Genomic DNA, 15,718 nt, shown 5'->3' with positions numbered 1-15,718 from the left:
GGATTAAAAGGGGGAATTCAACTAAATACAAATTCACAGGAAATTTTTGCAATAGGAGGAACCTATAAGATTTGTTCATGATTCCAGGACTTTTAAAACAAACATCTCTTTATTAATTTACCAATCAGAATGCAGAGTGGGTAAGTGTCAATGTTAGATTTTCTTAAGGGCAAATCTAATGGATAGCCAAAAAGACTCAAGAAATATTTCACTATTTAAACCATCCCCTCATTTCCTCACAAAACAAAACAAATCTTGGTATATAATTTGTTGACTGAATGTAAGGATTACATTCCATAAAGTTGTACAATAAGAATTGAACTAATTGAATAATGTAAGAAACTATATATTTGTCCTGCAATAGTAGATAGAATGGTTCTGGAGTAAGGAAGAATAGAATTCAAATCCTTTCTCTAACAAAGAATCTATATATACACACATGCATGTGTGTATGACATACACATGTGACCATATGCATGTACCATGTATGTTTAGACCAGTGTTTTATGTCTATAAACATGTTACATGTATGTGTATAGACATCGACAACTTTATCAACATAAGTGTATGTATGTATAGTTAAGCCTTTTCTTACCCTTGTTGATAAGAACTCTGTCTTGGGAAGTCACCTCATCATTTTCTCAGTGTGAAGGAGCTGGACTCATTTGTTTGTTTGTTTTTCCATAATGATACATCCAGCTCTAAAATACTGTATGGGCTAATATGACTTTGTGTCTGACAATTGAAAGTTTCTCTCAAGCAAATGGATAAATAATTGAATGTGAATTAAACCATGGTTCTCATAATTTTAGAGTAGAGTTAAATTTCTCTATATCTGTAATATTTGCAGACAACAGCTACAGGTGGAATTTGTTTTGTTTTGTTTTTTTTACTAAGGCAAGTTCTAGGAATGGTTGTCAGACCTATAGAAATATATTCATTCTCTTTCCTCTGATGTTACTGGCTAAATGAGCTGTCTATCAACATTAGTCCAGCCATGGATTTCGGGAATTTGTTTTTATATGTTCTAAAGGACAATCTCTGCTGGCTGACAGCTCAGATAATAAATGACAGGAAATGCAGAGGTGCTGAAGAATACACTATCTGACCTCCTCCTTTTTCCTTTGGGGATTCAACTTAAGGAGAAATCCCCAGACTGTAATGTTTTATAATTTATATACTACAACCCTGCAAATATTGGGACTATAGTAGACACAGCTACTCAGAGTATAGCTTAGCAAATCTTTTGCTACTTCATGCAAACAGGGCTGGCAAGTAAGGGAATTTCCACAAGGTATTTGGGCATCACTATACCCCTTTCACCCTGTCAGTTTTGACCTTGGCTAAGAAACCTGTTAAACAGTTTTCCTCTCCAATTCATCCATTAAGCTAGAAATGCATGAGAAGCTAAAGTGGATTCAGATGAGTCTGGTTATGTGAACACTGCGTTACTTAGAGGTATTCTTAGGCAGAATTGTAATGCTAGTAGATTACATTATCCCTTGGTGGCTCAAGTTTTCTGGCAGTTCTGAATGACATTTCATGCCCTCAACCTCCCTCTTAATTCTAGCTTAGATAGCCTGGGTTTCATTCTTTCAAGAAACGTTTAACCAAAGATCTCCCTCTCCTCACCTTGTAGAAATCTTCAATATTTCTATAGCCCTGAGAAACTTAAAAGATGTTCCATGAATACCATTGTAATTGCTTTCCAGAGTCTGAATCCGTTGCTATTAACATGAAAAGATTTTTCAGTGAAATTCTAGCACATTCTATATTGACCATTCAAAGGTCCATATCCACGTTCCTTAAGGCATCACTTTTAAGTTAAAGGATAAATGTTATTAAAATCAGTCTTTGATGGTTATTTTTGAAGATCTCACGCTTGCCAATTGTCTTTTACAAGACTTATTCAAAGTCATTCAAAGTGAATTATCTCATATCTAAGCTTCAAGACATTTGCATCATATCAGGCACTATTAAGGTTTTCTTAAATTCAAAGAATACAAAGTACTGTTTACCATTTTGGAAAAAATACATATACATATATGTACATATACATACAGATACATATACAAAAAAACTTCAGTTTTTTTACCTATAAAATAGAGATAATAATATGTGTTGTTGCTGCTTTACTGAATTACTATGAAGAAAGTGTTTTGTAACCTATAAAGGGCAAAAAATGTGATGGTATTTTATCAGTCTCAGGATTGTGGAATCGTCTTATCCATTAATAAGTATTGCCCTAACTTTTAACAAGATTGAAGTAATATGTGCTGAATCTAAAGGATGATTTTATAATTTTTAAAATTGTATTGAAGATGTGAAGATGTATAAAATAAACAGAAACAAGTAAACAATGTACACAGTGACTATAACAATGTAAACAGAGAAACAAAAGACCAATTTTTGATGTGTATTTACAATGACCAAATTTGGCCAGAGATGAGATTATGCACATCCTTCCTTTTGATGTAGCTATGACAAACTATGGTTGGGTACCTCTGCATATATTTTCAGATTTGTTTGATATCTTGAGTATTTCCTGTTATGGGCCAGAACTTGAAACAAGGTACTAAGTGGAATTGAGGAGACAATGGTTAAATCTAGTTTAGCATTGATTTAATCCCACAACAAATAATGTTATGGGCCAGAACTTGAAACAAGGTACAAACTAGAATTACTAAGTGGAATTGAGGAGATAATGGTTAAATCTAGTTTAGCATTGATTTAATCCTACAACAAATAATGGTTTCCTAGTGATATAATGATTGGTTTGTACTCAGTGTGGAGCATATAAACTGGAAGCTCTCTGGGCCAGAAAAGACAAGTGCACTAGAAGCTCTTGGAGGCTGAGACAGATTCATTCCATCTTCCACCTTTGTGGTGGCTGGAGGCTGAAGCACAAACCTTTGGATTCAGATTGATTCAGAGGGCAGAGAAGAAGGCAGGAGCTTAAACTCTCGGAATCAAGGAGAGAGATAAGCCTCTAAAAAAGCTAATCCAGCCCCAGGAAAGGAGACAAGACTTTGAAAGAGATAATAAAGGATTTGGACTTTAACCCCTGACTACTCCTATGGTGATTACTGAACTGAAACTAAGGCTGCCTCTAAAGACCTCAAGAAAACCTTAACAGAGAACATTCCAATTTCCCACTTCTAACTTTAAAAAAAAATTGTCACAAGCAAAGGCTAGAGCAGAAAGGGAAATAAATATATTTGGTAATGATGTTGAAATAAAAACAAAAGTTATAAATACAAGTTCAAAATAAAAAGCTATCTTAAAACATTAGGAAATAAAATATTTTAAGGATGTTTAGGGAGTTTAGGATAATTTTGAACTTTTTTAACTTTTCAAAATAAATTTTAGTAGTGGTTCAAGGCCAAAAATAATGTCCCCTTTCCAAGTAATTTTCTAAAGCCTTAAAAAATTAAGAGAAATTACTCATCTGTAAAATGAGATTGAACTACTTGTTTTCTCTAAGTCCCTTTAAGAGCTAAACCATGTAATTCTCAACAAGCAAAATAATCGGATCGTTATATATTTTCCCATTAATCTTAAATTATTTTTAAAGGTTTGAAGTAAAACATTTTTCTTCATAAAAATACCCTCTGACGATAAGTCATTTATAGGGACATAATTAAAATGTACCAAATAATTTATTTTCCTTGCTTTATAGATATGATCCTAAAACAGACACATGGACCATGGTGGCTCCTTTGAGTATGCCTCGAGATGCTGTTGGGGTTTGTCTCCTGGGTGATAGGTTATATGCAGTAGGTGGGTATGATGGACAGTCTTATCTGAACACTATGGAATCCTATGACCCACAAACAAATGAATGGACACAAGTAAGTCATTTTGTTTATCATAATATTTTTGAAGTATTTCTTCAAAAGTCCTTAAAAGAAATATATTATTCTCCCAGGGAAGATAATCTGGAAGCCTTGCATAATGTAGTATTTTTTTCTGTGTAATATAATGGTAATTTGTTTTTTTCTCATAAAAATTGAGTTATTTTCCTGATTAAGTATTTGTCTAAGTGTTGATTCATAATTTTAAATAGAAGGTTCTATTTCTAGGAAGCACTCTAATTCTAAATCTTTGCATTAACTTAAAGAAGGTACTGTAATTTTGATCTTTAAAATCATTTTCAATATAAATTCTCCATAATCACTAACTTTCAGTTTCTCAGGTTAAAAAATATGAATACTATCACTTTACAAATGCAAAAACAAAATAGTAACTAAAAAACAACTTCTTCATATGCTTACTTCATGAAAACCAGACATCTCTTCCTGTGTAGATCTGTATATAAGAAAATCTTTCTGTGTGGTCATGAAGCTTGGGCATAGTGTAAGATTAATTCCAAAAGGATGTAAAATGGGCAAAAGGGGGGCTGACAGCAGTAGCCCCAGAGCTTGCACCTGTTCCATATTCCTACATGAATTTGAATAGCTTGTCTTTCAAACAGAAAAAAAAAAAAAAAAAAAAAAAAAAAAACTCTTCTCCTATTATCAGGGATAAGCTGCCAACAGCAGAGATTTTTTCTCTTCTCTAATATGTAAGCCTAATTATTTGAGATTATATAAGAACTTTCCTCTGTGCTAAACAGAAAAGGGTCCAAAAACTGGTGTCCCCATAGGAAGAGAAAAAGAGACAAACCTTAAGATACTCTGTGATTAATTATGATTTTTGAGGTAATTATTTTTCCCAAAAATTAAAATAAGGCCAAAAAAAGTGATGTTAATCTTTTTTAGCCCATTCTTCAGTATAATACAAAATCTTACAACTGAACTTTTCACATTACTAAAATTTTTGTTTATTTAATATGTAACCAAGTGAATACTTGGGGTAAGAGTAAATTTTAAAGGTGCCACTTATACAAATGAACATTAAGAAAGGCATCTTTTATCTCATATGAAAAAATGAAAGAAAAAGCTTTTAGAATGTAGGGGGGAAGAGGGGGAGAGTGAAGGGGTTTTGAGCAAACCTTACTCTCATCAGAATTTTTTGAAAGAACTAACATACATAATAAATTGGGACTAGATAGCTATTTTAACCTACAGTAATGTAAAAAGGCAAAGAGAATAAGAGAAGAAAAGGGTGTAAGAGAATGGAAGACAGATTGGAGGAGAGGGTGGTCAGAAGCAAAAGAGTGAAAAAAGAGTAAAAAGAAGGAGAATAGAATAAGCAGAAGAAGATGGGATTGAGAGAAGATGGAGTTTGCAATACTAACTAAGAAAAAAAATTAAGCATGTTTCTTTTTTTAAAAGTTTATTTTTAATACACATTGCTTTATGAATCATATTGGGAGAGAAAATTCAGAGCAAATGGAAAAACCATGGAAACCAAGTTTCTCTGATAAAGACCTCATTTCTCAAGCATTTAGAGAACCAAATTACATATATAAAGATAGAAGCCATTTCTCTATTGATACATGATCAAAAGATATGAACATTTTTTAGATGAAGCAATCAGAGTTATCTATAGCAATGTTGAAAAATGCTCTAACTCACTATAGATTGGAGAAATACAAATTAAAATAATTCTGAGGTACCTTTAGCCTTTTAGACTGGTAATAGGACAGAAAAAGAAAATGACTAATGGTGGAGGGAATGTGGAAACAATGAGATATTACTATATTGCTGGTAAAGTTGTGAACTGATATAATAGTGGTTTTATATATATATATATATATATATATATATATAATGAACTGATTAAAAAATGCAGGTTATCTTTTATGTCTTCAAGCAAAGCTAGATTGTCATAATGAGATGATATATTATTGCAAATGTTCACATTTAGCATTGACCTTGACTCTTCTATTCCTATTAAGGATGAATGTCTTCTAAGGCATAAAAGGAAACACTTCTCTTTTATCTCATTAAAACTGATTGGTGTCTCAGGCTTTCACCTGGTTACTGTTAGGGAATATATGACTGAGAAACATTTACTTCCAAGCCAAAATCTGTAGATACAAAGAAAAGTAAGAATGAAAGTCCTTGCTATCATGAACTTGCATTTATTCCCAAGGATGGCTTTAAAAAACCCTAAGGTATTCCAAAGAGAAAACTGATGAATCCTTGAGTGGATATGGAAGCATCCTTTTTTCACTCTTTATGTTTTTTACTTTTATTTATTAATTTTATGACACATTTAATATGGAAATGTGTTTTCATGACTTTACATGTATGATTGATATATTGTTTGCCTTTTTAATTGGTAAATGTGATATATGAGGAAAAGAGAGAATTTGCAATTTAAAGTTGTTTGAAATGAATGTTAAAAACTAATCAGTGAACGAATAAACAAACAGATAGATGGATTATATTCTATCATTGACTTATGATGCATAGTGTTTTGGGTAGAAAATTAATAATGAAAGAGATGTGGATTGACCCAGACTTTCAGGGAGGGAAATGATGTGGAGTGAAAGGCAACCATTTCCAAATTTTGCCTCATGATAGAACAAGTTGTGCAAAACAGAACAATTTGCATGGGATCTTTATAAATGAGATAGGTAGACAGATATTTTATAATCTTGGACCAAAAAGGGCACCTCAAAAAAAGGGAGTAAAAATAAACCAAGGAAGCAACATAATAGGGACTTTTTCTTAATCATTTGATGGTTAATGATGGTTAAAGAAATGGATCCTTTCATTATTTGTTACAAAAATAATCACTATATGGCTCTGAGTTATTATTTTGATATCAAGTGTTTGGTAGACAAAGAATATAACTTGAAACCTTGGACTTTATTCTGTCATAGTCTTGAATCTGCTAATTATTCCCAAAGATCTATGATGAAAAGTATATGAATTCCAAAATCTCACATTAATAAAATGTTGATTTAGCATCCAAGGCATGAAGTTTCATTAAAACCTGAGTAAAACTTTTTCTTTTTAATATATTTCTAACCATGTTCATATATTTCCTTATTAAGAAAACTCTGGGCTTTTTCCTCAGTTATTGTTATAAGATGGATTTTAATAAGATACTATGATTTCTGAATTTTAATGAGGTCAATAGCAATTTTAATTATTGCCTATTTGTGACAAAATATTAAAGTTATTCCATTGTGTGTCTCTGACTAGAGTGAATGAATACAGCAGAATAGTCTGGGGAAATATCTTCAAAATTATCCCAATAAACATAAGTTATTTCATCTGAAGTAAATCCAAGTGAATAAATTTATGGTTAGTTATCCCAAAGCAGTCACTTCCTACACCACATTGGCAGCGTCATAGGAGAAGTATTCTGCAGAAAGATATAAAATATATTCTATATGTATATATAATCACTCCATATATGTTACTTTAGCTTCACTAAGGAATAATAAAAATTAAATGCCCATGTATTTTTCATGCTAGATCACATGCATGAAAATCAATCACTAAACAGTTATTAAATGCCTACTATTTATCAGGTGCCATATTTAGTATGGAAGATAAATGTACAAAAAGAAATCATTTTCTATTCTAAAGGAGTTTATATTCTAATGGAAGATACAAAATGTACGCAAATTGCAAAGGTTCTTAACTTAGGTCTACAGATTTCAAGGGTTTCATGACCTTGAAAAGAAAAAGATAATTTTTAATTTTTACTAAGCTCTATCAAATATTTTTCAATTTTTTTCAATGACAATAAACTAAACTAAAATACACATGATTCTGAGTAATCCAGAGGTTCCATGACACAAAAATGGTTGATAACCCTTCTTTTATTGTATGTGTAAGATACATGCAAAGGAGAAACTATATAGTTTACTCAAAGGGAAGGTACTAACAGCTGGGCAATCAGAAGAGTCCTCATGCAAAAATGGCACTTTAGTTGAGTCTTGAAAGAAACCAAGGATTTCAGTGGACACTGAAGTTGTCCTCACTGAAGGTGAGGAAAGAGAGTGTGATAAAGTGGTGGACAGATAATTCCAAGCACAAAAGCAGCCATGTATGAGCTCTTCCTAAAGTGCTTTTTTGGGCCTAAGATCAATTCATATTTTTCTTTGTGTCTTTGAATGTAGCAGTTTTGACTTTACTGTCTTCTTCTGAATTTGTTTTAAACTTTTTTTAAGCATGGTAATTTTCTATGCTCAGATTCTTTTCTTGTTGTTTACTCAATTTTGGGTCTTATTTCTTGGATTCTGAATATATAAAAAAAAAGTGAAGCTTTGCTCCACGGTTGGATATGAGGTTATTATCTCAAGTTTCAGTTATTTCTTGCTATTCCTTTCAGAGCTAATAATAGGAGAATCTATAAATTTTCAGTTCTGCAGAGGTGATTTGATATATTGAGAGCAGTGGTCATAGCTCTCTTGACCTGCATTCTGGTCTGTGAGTGACCAGAAGGATTCTTTTCTATCCTGAACTTGAACAAGGTCCCCAATTTCCTATAGCCACAACCTTAAGTATACTAGTATTTCTCCTCATACTGGGACTGCAAACCACGATTGTAATCCAGATCCACTTATAGGAAAAGCAGCAGACCTGATACCAGCAAAAGGAGTCCTGTAATCTCCTTCTAATCAATTGTCAAACCTCCTCACCATTTATGGGTTGAGAACTAGAAATCTACTGTTGCAGGAGCTGATTCAATCACATGCAAGGTCAGCTGCTGGTTTGTTGGGCCTGCCTTTGGGGTGTATTCCATTCATACCTAGAGACCTTTCCTGGCAATCTTCTTAGTATTCTCCGTCTAGAAAATTGTTTACCCCACCTTTTTGTGGATTCTGCCACTCCAGAATTCATTTTGAGGTATTATTTTAAGCAGTTTGAAGAGTAATATGGGAGAACTCAAGGAGGCCTTGACTTTTCTCTGCCATCTTGGCTCCACCCCTATAAAAATTATTCTTGAGAAGCTTTAAACAAAATTTCTTTGTCCGCATTTAAGCATAAATATATGTGTATTTAATATACAAATATACACATTTTATATATAAATATGTGTATTTATGAGTACATAAGCATACATATACATACATACTGCAAACATAATTCATAGGTATACATATGCCTATGGTGGATAGATAGATGCGTGCATGTGTGTGGGTACTTATTATCTACTTAATTAGAGATTAACATGGGAGCAAAAAGATTGATTTCATATTTGTATGTAGTTAAATTGAACAAAGAATGAATGAAAAAATTTAGTCACTTAAACAAAACCAATTATTACAATATATGTGTATATGTATATAGTATAGATATTATATATAAATATATATTAAATGTCAGGACAATGTGTTTCTTGTTAAAAGAAAAAAGAAAAGAAATTTGTCATAATCAGTTACTATCTTTTTCACTTTTAACTCTGACATATTCAGTGGGTGTTACTTTCAAATCCTGACTGGGAGCTTAGAACCACCATATGAACTAAGCAAGATTTTATTTATCTCACACAAAAGAATAAAAGGAATGTTTGCTTTTGTAGGTAAGATAGCAATTATTTTCTTATCATGAGGAGCTATGCACTGTGATGTGTATTCTAGTAAATATTAAGTGACCTAGAAATAAGCAAGGGTGGACTGAAAATTTACACATATAACAATTATTCTACCATGAATGTCACACAAATGTCAGGGCCATCTAGAGGAATTTTGTGTTATTGGAGCCCCAGAAAAAATCTCACAATGTGTGCAGTTAAAGAAGACTTCCAACTTGAACTCAGAGACCTCTAAATGTGTCCAAATGATGCAGCCTAATTATGTCCCTTTTACCTGAGTAACATGGTTGTACTCATGAAGATACATGAAGACTACTCATTTTAGTAGATTTAGTAGATAAGTTGAGTGAACTAATCAAAACAAATTATCCCATATATGTGTAGATTAATCTTGAGACAAAATATGGAAAGAAAAAGAGGAAAAATAGTTTGTTTCAAAACTGAAGTGGAAAAAATAAATTAACTAAGGTGGACATGAAACTAATAATTTATTAATAAATTAACTCTCAATCAATTGTGATATTTTTTTAAAAATATATTCCTGAATTTTCATGCTATCTATCAAAACTGAAAATGACTAGTAAATTTATATGGAAATTTAAAATATATATATATGTATAAATAACTAAATTAATAAAGTTCACTCAATCTTACTTAATTTTTCTTATTTCCTTCTTTTTTGTTTATGATTTTTCTCTGATATATCCCATAATTTCTATTTGTATCAACTTGAGTCAGGATGGCATGTTAACTAGCTTAATTATGAAAATATAAGACTACTAAATGCCTTTATTAGGTTTCACTATTCCAGAGCCTTTTTAAGTATCACCATTTTATTTTTCTATAATAGCTCTAGCATCTTGCATTAAGTTATTTTTCATCTTCTCTCAACAGATGGCTTCCTTAAACATTGGAAGAGCAGGTGCCTGTGTCGTAGTCATCAAGCAACCTTGACCTGCTTAAATTCCTTGGGATTTGACTCACTGGAGTGATTATTTTTCTATCAGATGATAAGAATGGTTACTTTATAAGAACAAGATTTTATGAAAATAGAGCTACTGCTATCAAAGAAGGTGGAAGATCAAAAAGAAAGGGAATAAGAGAACACTGATTAGTCTGTTTTGGGGACAAATGTCTGGACATGTAGTTAGCTGAGGAACTGGTTTTGGTACTTTGTTTTGTAGACTATATAAAAACCATAAATGCCAAAAGTTGTATCTTTTTTTTTTTTTAATCACCTAAAGATAGAGAAACAGGTATTTATTTGTGGCATGTCTTGTTTTCAAAAACTACAGCATTCATTTTTTTAATGTCACATATTTTAAGAGGAAGTCAACAGCAGTGAACATTCATTAGTCAGGGTTCATTTGAATGAGGTGTTATTTTCTTAATTTGATGTGATTTTTGAAAGAAAGGTGAATAATTTCTATTAAAATAAAATTGTTTGAGAGGAATTTTATTGGTCATTTTCCTAAATCATAATGAAAATTAAACAGAAAGACTCATGTTTGCCTCTTCACCTTAGAAAACAAAATAAAACAAAACAACTCTCCCTTCCATAAGAAATGCACAATGGTTATCACATTTTATTCTGGATGCCTAAACTAATTGGACATAGAAGAAAAAAACTATTTTAGCTAGATTGTCCACATTATTTTGTTTGATAAGAACATCAGCCACAGAATTATGGCTTTAAAATTGACATTTGCTTTGTGTTGAGTTCAATGTATGCATGTGAGATGTAGTCCTAGAGTACTTCTTTGCATGTCTTGCATGTTAAAGGCCAGAAACTACTTGAAAAACTAAATTGTCTGACCTATCAGGATGCTGATGTCAAGGTCTTAAAGTCACAAGTGTGAAAACAGAACTCTAATTCTTACTCCACCAGTGACTCTTTAGAGCCAATAACACTGAGTTATTTTATCTGTTCCAAAAAGTTGTTTGTGAAGAATACTTTGCCCATGAACAAAAATGAATAAAAATTCAAGAAGCATGGTAGTTTCTCATGTATACTCACATTTCAACCAACAAATGGTTGAAATAAAGATTATTTTTGCTAATGAGTGTTTCATTTCATTTTTTAAAAATAAAATTGAGAAGGAAACAGTGGTAAGATAGAATGTAATGGAAAGTACATTTTCACTGTCTTCCTCAGACCTTGAAAAGCCCATATCTACATTAAACTATCAGGAAAAGATACCTCATAAGTAGACCAAGCTGCCATCAACAAGAGTAAACCTTCATTAAAACACTCACTTAACATCATCAGTACTTAATGGAGTATCTTGTCCCGTAGAAAAAGCATGTGATAAGACTCAGGAGGCATATAAAGCTGAAGTGGACAGGAACTGATAGAATTGCTTCCTTCTGAACTAATGAAAGCTTATATAAGAATGGATGAGGTCACATTTCAGATTCAGAAGCATAAGGACATCTGTCTTAACTAGTTATCATTCCTCATATTTATTGGGTGCTTACATTTATTGAGAATTCTTAAGAGGTATTTCTTACTGCTAAGATAAATTGAAATAAAATTCAAATAAAGAGAAAATGAAAATATCTGGAATTTTGAAAAATAAAACAAAGGGAATTCCTTATTGCTCTTTTTTCTTTTGTATTCTCTTTATAGCACTGGGTTATGTGGAAGGCTCCTAATGGTTTTAAAGCCAAGTTTGGTAGAGAATGTTCTACTTGCCAAAGTCATGAATATAGATACTAAAACAGTAACAATCAGATCCAAAATCCAGAAGTAATTATAAAGTAAAGAAGGCTTTCTTTCTTTGTACAGAAATTGGTTAGTGATTTTTTTTTTCCTGGATCTGGATTGATGTTTAAGCAAATTGTCATTTTATTGAATGGCTAAAACTAAAAATATTCAATGATAATAATGACTCTACTTGTTTCATCCTTGTTTTGTTGTATTATATTTTTTAACTTCTCTATTTTTAATCCTTTAGGATGAAAAGTATGCCACCAGGATTTTTTTCCCTACAATTTAATAAAGCATTCAACATGATGTCAGAAAAATTTCTTCTAATTAAAAAAACATTAAAAAGGATCAATGGAAATTGATCCAAATTGTGTTATATATATATATATAAACCGATATTCCTGTTAACACTGATAATGGGTGTGCTTTGGTTCTCTACTTAGAAGAATTTGTTCCCCCTCCTTACCCTTAAACTGGATATAGTTTATGGAATGGTCTAATGCATTTTCCTTTTGGAAAGAAAGGTCAACTTCTACGGCTAACTTCCATTAGTTAGATGTAAATAAAAGGACACATTTCAGACCATTACTGTTCTAATGTGCTTTAAACATTTTTATATTCCTTTATATCTATAGTCTCAAATGTGAAACAAAATTTAGGGAAATTTATTTTGAGAATTTAGGGAAGTCTAATGTGGTAGTTATCGCATTTATTGGACAAAATCAAGGCATATTATCAACAAAGTCAAAAGTAGATGTTGGGTTTCTTGTAATAAGTGAAATAAAAATGAAGGTATATCTGCAAGCTTTAAAATTCACATAATGCTTTATTTGATTATTTTTAAATGAAAAATTTGTTTAAAATCTGAATGGCAAATTCAGCTCTTAACCAAACCCAAATAATCTTAAATAATTTAAAATTCACTTTATGTTTTTTTACTGAAATGCATTTTGTTTTGCTCAAAACAAATCTAGTGTTATGATAATTAAATTCATTTTTGTGAAAACTGATAGTTTTCTGTTCTTATTTTTTTTCTAAGTTTTATTTAATAACATATCATAGTTAAATTGACCACCATGTTTGGGAAATATTTGGCATGGAGTGTTCCATGAAACAATTTAGGATGAAGGTGTTCTAATCTCCAGATGAAATACAAATTCAAATTGTCAAGGTTTTTCATTCTGATTGATGCTAGACTAACAATTAATCCAACTCCCTTCTTGTTTCCTTTCTAAACCACTGCTCTCCCTTCCCTTTTCTTTCTTTTCTTCATTGCCCTCTTCTCTCCCTTTCCCCTAGAATTAATTGCCCTAAAAAGGTATTAACCAGGGGTTTGTTAGTAAATAAATGCTTTAAAACCAGGTTCTTGAGAAAAATAAAAATGTACAAACACTCACTTTTAAATTTTATAGCAGTCTTAAATCTAGACAACCAGAATAATCAATCAATCAATAACTGATTTGTAAATATTTTCAATTTTTGAAGTATAAATACTCACAATGAAACTTTAGCAATTATCTTTTTCAAGTCTGTTAGAGATGACTCCAGCAGGCTGCTGGCTATAATTGTTTTCCATTTTTGAAGAAAGAGACCAACCCACATTTTACAAATAACTCTTAAAGATTTATAAAGTATCCATCCTAAGCTCTTTCCCAGTCCTGTGGATTTAGTTGCACATAAGAAACCAGACTCTAGAAGTAAAATGATTTATCAAGTTCATGATTGAATGTAAAGTAAGAGCCTGAGATAATATTTTTAAAAAGACCTGTGATCTTGCTTTAGATATTTTCAAAAGAATGAAATGTGTAGTAGTCTTTCATTTGTAAATTAAATCATCCTTAATAGTATACTATACTAGGATCTTTCTTTCCTCCCCTCCTTTTTCAATGGCTTTTACTTTTTACTTTCTTCAAAAGTTTACTTTCTTCAAAAATTTACCAAAATGCTTTCTATAGGACTTAAGCCACTTTTCACTCTCAAACAAATCCTGTCAGAATTATAATGCATTGCCAAAACACCTGAAAACAGAAAGAATATATACTTTCATAGATTTTGTTGGGCTCAGTATGGAATTTATTTATTTACAGAAGGTGCTTAGCAAAAATTGAAAAAGGATTATTGTTCTGTTTAAATAAAAAGAGAGGCAAAAGTAAACTTTTAATTTAAAACAGAAACATTACTAAACAGAAATTCTATTTTTCATAAAACTCACAGCTTCCAGGACTATAATGAGATCCTTTTCCAGTTTTTAATTTTGCCTAATTTCAATAAAATCTGCTATATCCAAATCAGCTGTGACACCTTTTCTCACTCAAATTTTCTCTTGCATGTACATTTATGCCCCAAACTCCCATTTATTCCAAAGAGTTTATTAGACCTGGCTAATTCAATATTCTCCAAATGTGAGGGGGGAAAAAAGAATACAGTAAATTACACTTGCCAACCTGAAATTAACGGCCTATAATCTTTCTTTAATGACTCAGAAGGTACTTCAGCGCCTTTTAATGCCTTTCACAAAGTAGATGTTCAAATGTTTGATTATAAAAAAAAAAAAAAATTTAGAAAATCTTTTCTAACTGTACAGCACTATAGCTATAGAAAGTTCAGGAGGATGAATAGAATCTATACCATTCCCTTAAAAGTGTTCTCCCTATCTTTCCCCTAAGTTCAATAAATCTCTGATAGCACCTTCTTTATTTTTAATTTATTTCTTATGAAGTTAGAGTATGTATGTAAGGGGTTGCAATTCTGCTTATGTGAGTCTCAGAACTGTTGTGATTCTGAAGAAAAGAGAAAAATGCACTTACATATAAATACATATGTATGTAATGCATTTACTAGAAAATTCAAGCTATAAGGAAGAGTTGGACTAGAAAACTTTTAGTCTTCAGTTCTAAGGTTCTATAACTTTGTGATAAGAACATACATAACATTTCTTTTCCATCTCCTCAGTCATCTTGTCTATGATCTGACTATTATCTTTAATTCCTATCCTGATTCTCAGGCAACCTTGAATTCTGCCATCTGAATCCTTTGGTCCTCATCTTGTTAATAATTAACCTTGTATTTCTTGGAAATCTCTTTACTACTTTACTCAAGTCTCCTTAGTACTCAACTCCTTCTTCAAATTTACCTTTTCAATTCTATTTTGTGTTGTCTCTCACCATTTCAGTGTAAAATCCTCAAGGTTCTGGTCTAGTTTGCTCCCTTGTATTTGTATATTCTGCTCAGCATAGTGCTTTGCACATAGTGAGCACTTATAAAATGCTATATCTATCTAACCATCTATCCATTTATGTATCTATATATCTATGTATCTATTTATATTTCATGCCTATTTTGTCTGTCATCTGTCATCTATCTAAATGTATTTTATATTACATATATATAATTTAGTAAGAGTCTTGAGATATTATATCACTATTGAACATAGATTAATTCTTTAAATCCTGTTTAAAATGAATATATTATCTGTGATATGGCAGTGAAAATATAATTCATCAGCAAAATGATCATCAAAATTTTAATAAAATATGTTAAGGTGATACTCTCTTGACTGTTTAG

At 31.4% G+C, this 15,718-nt stretch overlaps 1 protein-coding gene across 1 annotated transcript in view; it reads left to right on the top strand.

Annotated features, from left to right (window-relative positions):
* Positions 1 to 13,545, top strand: part of KLHL1 (kelch like family member 1) — a 553,989-nt gene extending 540,444 nt beyond the window's left edge. Inside the window, exons 10-11 of the mRNA XM_003765805.2 lie at positions 3,680 to 3,851; positions 10,339 to 13,545. Of these exons, the coding sequence (XP_003765853.1) occupies positions 3,680 to 3,851; positions 10,339 to 10,398 (232 nt within the window). The 3' untranslated portion in view covers positions 10,399 to 13,545. The remainder of the gene's footprint in view (positions 1 to 3,679; positions 3,852 to 10,338) is intronic.
* Positions 13,546 to 15,718: the final 2,173 nt, after the last annotated feature.

The sequence above is a fragment of the Sarcophilus harrisii genome, chromosome 3 (genome assembly GCF_902635505.1).
Source record: "Sarcophilus harrisii chromosome 3, mSarHar1.11, whole genome shotgun sequence".
NCBI lineage: Eukaryota > Metazoa > Chordata > Mammalia > Dasyuromorphia > Dasyuridae > Sarcophilus > Sarcophilus harrisii.
The sequence above is the reverse complement of the archived record's forward strand: the minus strand, read 5'-3'. Positions and strand labels throughout refer to the sequence as shown.